An 8,053-nucleotide genomic window follows, 5' to 3' on the forward strand; every position below is an offset into this window, starting at 1 on the left:
ATATATATATATATATATATATATATATATATATATATACAGAGAGAGAGAGAGAGAGAGAGAGAGAGAGAGAGAGAACAAGAGAGGTTGATAGATCAGTAGACATATAGCTTATAGATGAGAGACAGATATTCTCTGTGTAGAATACATTTCATAGTGCTCAAGAGATTTTTACTTGAGCAGGTAGAGGAGTAAATGTAAGGACAAGCAAGTTAGCCAAGTTGATATACAAAAAATATTCAATATATTTAATATAGAAATTGAATAAGGTAAATTGAGGAAAATTGAATGACTTAAGAAAATTAATACTAAATGGCTCTGATAAAAGTAGTATTTATTTTCTTAGATCATTAAATTTTCCTCATTTAGACCAATGAGTAAACCTACTAGTAATGTACCTATAATGAATAGTGGAAACAGCTGTAAGCCAAATTTGTTCCAATATAGGAATTATATTAGGTGCAGGAGTGGCTGTGTGGTAAGTAGCTTGCTTACCAAACACATGGTTCTGGGTTCAGTCCCACTGCGTGGCACCTTGGGCAAGTGTCTTCTACTGTAGCCTGGGGCTGACCAAAGCCTTGTGAGTGGATTTGGTAGATGGAAACTGAAAGAAGCCCGTCGTATATATGTGTATATATATATGTGTATGTGTGTTTGTGTGTCTGTGTTTGTCCCCCCACCATCGCTTGACAACCGATGGTGGTGTGTTTACGTACCCGTAACTTAGCGGTTCAGCAAAAAGAGACCAATAGAATAAGTACTAGGCTTACAAAGAATAAGTTCTGGGGTCGATTTGCTCGACTAAAGGCGGTGCTCCAGCATGGCCGCAGTCAAATGACTGAAACAAGTAAAAGAATAAAAGAGTAAAAGAGTCTATGCAATGACCATTATTTCTAACTTTGTGAACAAACACTGTATGCTTCCATGATTTATTTTCATATTTATATATTTACTTGTATATTTGTTTATATATTTCTTTTTCTTTTTTTTCTTTTGTTTCTTTCTCCCATGCAAATTCATCACATCATGCAGAGTTACGACCGCAGTTGGAGGCAAATAGTTTTCCCTCTTCTGTCTCTGTTGTCACTCTCCCTCGCCTGGCTACCACCTCTCCAGAAACGGCAAGTCATCCCACGGAGCGTGCCGCAACGTGCGAACTACCGGGCCCAGAAGAACCTCATATACCAGAACCTGGATATTGAAACCGCCCGGTGGAAAGCCGGAGCTATAGCCGCCTTCTGCAAAGCTGTCTTCACAGTGTGCATTGCATTTGCTATCAATCACCAACTTGTCTCCGATGAGACCCAACCTTGGAAAGTGCTAACAAAATCTATCGCTTGGAGAGAGCACCCAGTCGAACTAAAGAACTTCCTGACCAATCTGTGTGCTAGTTTCATTGGAATTCTTGTTGCTTATGTAACCTGTAAGATCTCTTTGGACTTTGGGGCATTTGGCATTCCACTCTTCCTGTCAGGACTGCTCTGCATCTTGATCCTGGCGATCCCAACTGTTTGTGACGTCTTCCAAACCGAACAAGCTTTATTCCTTGTTGCCAGCTGTGAAAGCAAAAGTAGCGATATTAATTTTACTCTGATAGCTACCATCTGTCTTATTCTGGCTGAGATCCTTGCCTCCTGGTATATTATTTTACAAGCAGACAAAAATCTTTTGCCGAAAGATTCAGCGGTAGGTATTTTGGTCTTTATTTCTCCGTACAAATTTTTCTACATATTTTTATTTTATTTTTCTATATGAAAGGATGGTTCCCCCCCCCACACACACACACACAAGAAACCCTATGAGGATAAGTGATATACTGCATGAACAGTTCCAAAGTGTGTTCCCTACTCTTTTGGGACACAAGTAAGTGAACAAACCAGAAAATTTCTTTGCCACTTCACTCGTAATCAAAGAGGCAAAAATTAATTACATCAACATTAAAGAAGATGAAATACTGGCCATAGATGAGGTACATGCAAACTCAGCCGCTGACCCTCACGGGTTCCTAGCAATCCTTGGCCCTTCCATGATCACTACAGTTTCTTTTCCAGAATGTTCTTGCAAGTGGTAAACTTCCAGGAAAATTGAAGGATAGAACTAAATAATATGCCCTCTCCACAAAGGAGAAAGCAGAGCAGATACTAAAAATTATAGGCCTATCTCTCAGACCTTATATATCAGCAAAGTCATGGAATAAATAGTCCACAGGAAACTAATTGCATTCCTCAAAGAGAAAGACTTGCTGACTGACTTTAAATACCAAAATTTAAACAAGTTAATAATGATATGGTGCTACGCTGAAATACTTCACGCTATATTGTGCCATAATGCATGTCAGCATAGCAGTAAATGATTATTTACCTGTTTTAATTATGGTGCAACCTGAAGATTTGAGGGATTCTATGTAACATTGTATCTTTTTATTTTTTATTTGTTTCAGTCATTTGAATGTGGCCATGCTGGAGCACCACCTTGAAGGGTTTCAAGGTGGTGCAAAACAAATCAACTGCAAGACTTACTCTATTGGGCTCTTTTGCCAAACCACTAAGTTACGAGGGCTTCAGCACACCAACACCCATTATCAAGTGGTGGTGGGGGACAAACACAGACTCAAAGACACACACACACACACACACACATTCATATAATGGGCTTTTTCAGTTTCCATCTACCAAATGCACTCACATTGATTTGGTCGGCCTGTGGCTAAAGTAGAAGCCACTTGACCACTGTGAGAGCGAGCTCAGAATCATGTGGTTGAGAAGCAAGCTTCTTACCACACAACTATGCCTGTGCCTATATATGTGTGTGTGTGTGTGTGTGTGTGTGTGTGTGTGTGTGTGTGTGTGTGTGTGTGTGTGATAGATGGCCCTGCTCAATTATATAAAAAAGACATAGATAGAAACTCCATAAGATGTATACAGTGCAAGCTATGGACACATAAGAAGTGCAGCAATATCAGTGGAAGCAGGGAAAATAGTCTTTCTGTGTGGCAGATGTACAGGTACAATAAACACAAGAAAGGTACAGAAAATAAACTTCGTCAAATGCTAAGGGGGATACTTCGAAGTAGTTGATAGCTTCCATTACCCAAGTGATCAAGTCAGCAGTGGAAGTGGATGCTCTGAGAGGGTAGCTGCCAGAATAAGTACAGGCTGGGTAAAGTACAGAGAGCTTCTACTTTTATTGGTAACAAAGGGCCTCAACCTCAGAGTGAAAGGCAGATTGTATGATGCCTTTGTGTGGATAGCCATGCTATATGGCAGTGAAACATGGGCTGTGACTGCAGAGGATATGCATAGGAGTGTGAAGATGCAGTGGCCCAGTGGTTAGGGCAGTGGACTTGCGGTTTCGATTTCCAGACTGGGCATTGTGAGTGTTTATTGAGCGAAAACACCTAAAGCTCCACGAGGCTCCGGCAGGGGATGGTGGCCAACCCTGCTGTACTCTTTCACCAAAACTTTCTCTCACTCTTTCTTCCTGTTTCTGTTGTGCCTGTAATTCAAAGGGGTCAGCCTTGTCACACTGTGTCACGTTGAATATCCCCGAGAACTACGTTAAGGGTACACGTGTCTGTGGAGTGCTCAGCCACTAGCACGTTAATTTCACGAGCAGGCTGTTCCGTTGATCGGATCAACTGGAACCCTCGACGTTGTAAGTGACGGAGTGCCAACACACATGCATAGGAGTGAAAGAAATGAAGCTAAGTATACCTTGTGGATGCGCAATGTCAGTGTGCATGTGCAACAGAGTGTAAGCGTCTTGAGAGAAAAGCTGGGCATAAGAGGCTTCAAATGTGGTGTGCTTGTATGGCCATGTGATGTGTATGGACAAGGACAGCTGTGTAAATAAGTGCCAATCCCTAATTGTGGAGGGAAGTCGTGGAAGAGGTAGACTCAAGAAGACATGGAAAATAATGGTGACGTATGATCTTCAGATGTTGGGTCTCACGGAGGTGATGACAAATAATTGAGACCTTTGGCAGTTTGCTGTGCTTGTGAAGAATCATCGGGTAAAGTGAAATCGAGTAGTGGACAGTGCCAGTGTCACGTAAAAGTCACCTGTGATGGTGACACATAAAAGACACTCACTCATGATGGTCTCACATAAAAGGTACCTGTGACAGTGACACACGTAAAAGGCACTTACAGCACTCTCAGAGTGGTTGGTGTGGGGGAGAGCACCCAGCCATATAAACCAAGACAAAATCAGACTGGGGCCTGGTGTAGCTCTCTGGCTTACCAGTTCCAGTGAAACTGTGTAACCCATGTGAGCACGGAAGACAGACATTAAATGATGATGATGATGATGATGATGATGATGATATGTGTGTGTGGCTTTGCATTTGTCCCCCACCATTGCTTGACATCCAGTGTTAATACATGTCTACATTCCCATAACTTAGCGGTTTAGCAAAAGAGAACTCCCCCACCTCTCTCTCTCTCTCCACATTACACCTAACCTCTCTCTCTTTCTCCACCACAACTTCACTCACTCTTACTCTCTCTTTCTCTTTCTTTCACTTTCTCTTTTTCTACATATTCCAGATATTCCTAATGCCTGGCTACAATGGTGTCATGCTTGAAGAATGGATCGTGCTGAACCGACATCGTGAGCCAGAATCCTCCCCTATAGACTTCAAAGAAAGGGTAAAAAACAGCAAGATCTACATATGTACCACTATGTACCGAGAGGTAAACAGTTAGTCTTTTTGTTCAGCTGTAGATTATCCCTGATCAAAGGTATTCTCTTCGTGCCTGTTCCATGTTTTTTTGCTTTGGCTGTTGTTTAGCCCTTGGTCAGTCCCCTGGTCATTCTTCATCAAACAGATATTTTCTAGTTGTGGCTTTCTCGTGTTTATCCATCCACAACTGTATCTGTTTGCCTGTCTATCTATTAATCTATAAATATATATATATATCTATCTGTTTATCTGTCAGTCTGTCTGTTTGTCTGCCTATCTATCAATGTATCTATCTATTTATCTATCTATCTATATATATATATGTGTGTATATATATATATATATATATATATATCTGTCTTTTTGTCTGTCCTATCTATCTATCTATCTATCTATATCTATCTATCTATTTATCTATCTATCTATATATATATATATATCTGTCTTTTTGTCTGTCTGTCTGTCTATCTTTCTATCTATCTATCTATCTAAATTTATATAAATAGGATGTGATCGATATTTAAATACCGATTTTATCAGGTGGCCAGCATGGGAATAAAAACCATCAAAGATAATAATTATTTAAAATTATTACCTTTGATGGTATCTATCGATCTATGTATGTATATTTTTTTACCTACCTACCTACCTATCTATCTATCTATCTGTCTGTCTGTCTGTCTGTCTGTCTGTCTTTCTATCTATATTTATATAAGGCCATTACTATACAATAACGCCTCACGCCATGAGGGACTCTAAGGTCAGACTACTATATAAAGCACATTTTTACCGAATGCGAGGAAATGCAACTCTCAGAGCCAACTCCTTAAAAACGGACTATCTAGCTAGCTAGCTATCTCTCTATCTATCTACCTATCTATCTATCTATCTATCTGTCGCTCTGTCTATCTCCTGTCTCTGTGTCTGTATGTCTTTGTCTCTCTCTTTCTCTGTCTATCCAACTATGTACATGTCTATCTACCTTCAACCATATTATTAGGTGTTGAACTGGAGGAATTGTTAGCACAATGGGGAAAATACTTAGCAACATTTTGTCTGTCTTTATGTTCTCAGTTCAAATTCTGTTGAAGACGACTTTGTTTTTCATCCTTTCAATGATCAATAAAATAAGTACCAATCATGCACTAGGGTCGATGTAATCGACTAGTCTGCTGGCTTGGTGTCAAAATTTGAAACCAATATTATTATTATTGAGTGAGAGAGCAATGCATGCCATCAAAGTGAGACTGGGGTGCCCAAAATATGATGCTCAATATACCCATCATGACTACCCATCTGATAAGGGTACACCTGGCACATGCGTCACAACCGTATGTGCATGACACGGTGATCTTGTATTGAGATAAACAGTGCATGACCTCGCAGGTAGGGGCCCAGTTAGAATTTTCTTCAAGTCATGTAGTCCATCCCACTCAAAAGCCCCACCCAAATAAGGGTTTTTTAAGGATGTTCAATGAAACACCCATGTTTCCAGAGGTGAATTATTTGAACCCAAAACAATTCCTCTCAATACATGGCTATGATGCTCCCCCCCATTACTTCTACTCATGATCAAAGATGCACATATCATCAGCCACTATTATAGTTATTATTATAATTATTATTATTATTATAGTTATTATTATTATTATTATTATTATCATTATTATTATTATTATGCCCTGCCACCTCAAAAAGCAAAAAAACTCATAAATTTTCTCTATCTTGCTTTACTTACAACAACAACAATAACAATAACAACGACAATGCCACAACTACAAAAATAAACAAAAATCAAACAAAAGGCTGATTATGAAATGAAGCAACTTCTGGAATCCATCAACAGAGTCAAAGTGGCACAGTTTGAAAGCATCAGGCATTTCGAATCACACATCTTTTTTGATGGAGGTGTCAAAGGTTCAAAGCCAACAGAATTCGCTCTGCAGTTGCTCTCCTTACTACCATCAACTTTAGGTAAGTACAAAATCAACAAAACTCATGTAAGAAACCAAGAAATATTTATCCTTTTGTTAACATATTTCTGCTTTTGTTTCAATTAATTTGGAAAAATAGTTCTTTTACTTATAATAATAAATCTCTGAACGAGGTATAAACAGTAAGAGATTTATTATTGCTTGGTTGCACTTTTTCGAGATTAGTGAATTTTCATCACTGGAAAAAGGATATATGTATTTGCATTGGGACCCCTTCGCATCGAAGATCGGCGATTGTTGTATGCTGACGAAAGTTAAATACACAGAAACCCAGGTCCGTGCGTATCACGTCAGATCGACGATGGGAAGGATGACTTCCCTTTGCAAATACGGACAGGGCACAGAAAGTGTGTCAATAGCCAGCTGGAGGAGATGTTCTCCTGGGGCTACAAGCTACAGTAGCATTCACCCTTAGTGGTTAGCCACATTTAAGTGGCAAATATACTTCAAGTTCTTTTACTTGTTTTGCACATTTGCCCACGGCCATGTTGGGGCACCATCTTGAAGAATTTTAGTTGAATGAATCAACTCCAGTGCTTTCTTTAAATATTTTTTAAGCCTGGAATTTATTCTATCAGTCTCTTTTTGCTGAACCACTAAATCATGGTGACGTAAACACATCAACATTGGTTGTCAAGCGGTGGTGTGGAATAAACACAGACACATACACATGCACACACAAACACACACACACACAATAGGCTCCTTTCAGTTTCCATCTACCAAATTCACTCAGAAGGCTTTGGACAGCCTGAGGCTATGGTAGAAGATACTTGTCCAAGGTGCCATACAGTGGGACTAAACCTGGAACAATGTGGTTGGGAAGCAAACTTCTTACCACACAGCCATTCCTGAAGAATTTCATTAAATAATTTTGTCATAATTAAGCTGATATTTAGAACATTGAATTAACATGAAATTCTAGTTTGAGTTTAGATCACTTTTAAGGATACACTTAAAGCCTCACCGAAGTGCTTTCAGATTAACCTTGATACCTGGAAAATGCAAGCACAGGACTTCACAGCATAGCGTAGCAGCACCAACAGAGGTGTCACCTATGAATCGAATAAGTTCACAGGAGGACAAACAAGACATGAGCTGAGCCGGTCCAGAGCCAACTCCTTGCCTTCGGACCATGTGGACCACCAATGGTCAAGTTTTGGCAGAACTTTCCGAGCATTGCATTGGCTTCATTGATCCATTTTCTTTTCCCATGTCCAGGTGATGTTGTTGACAATGACAGATGAACATTATTATCATGTGTGTGTATATATCATCATCATCATCATCATCGTTTAACGTCCGCTTTCCATGCTAGCATGGGTTGGACGATTTGACTGAGGACTGGTGAAACCGGATGGCAACACCAGGCTCC

At 39.8% G+C, this 8,053-nt stretch overlaps 1 protein-coding gene across 1 annotated transcript in view; it reads left to right on the top strand.

Moving 5' to 3' along the window:
- The window catches only part of LOC106878452 (uncharacterized), a 52,170-nt gene that overhangs the window by 8,367 nt on the left and 35,750 nt on the right, over positions 1 to 8,053 (top strand). Inside the window, exons 4-6 of the mRNA XM_014927665.2 lie at positions 1,033 to 1,686; positions 4,548 to 4,694; positions 6,490 to 6,658. Coding sequence (XP_014783151.1) covers positions 1,033 to 1,686; positions 4,548 to 4,694; positions 6,490 to 6,658 — 970 coding nt within the window. The remainder of the gene's footprint in view (positions 1 to 1,032; positions 1,687 to 4,547; positions 4,695 to 6,489; positions 6,659 to 8,053) is intronic.

The sequence above is a fragment of the Octopus bimaculoides genome, chromosome 28 (genome assembly GCF_001194135.2).
Source record: "Octopus bimaculoides isolate UCB-OBI-ISO-001 chromosome 28, ASM119413v2, whole genome shotgun sequence".
In the NCBI taxonomy this organism is placed as follows: domain Eukaryota; kingdom Metazoa; phylum Mollusca; class Cephalopoda; order Octopoda; family Octopodidae; genus Octopus; species Octopus bimaculoides.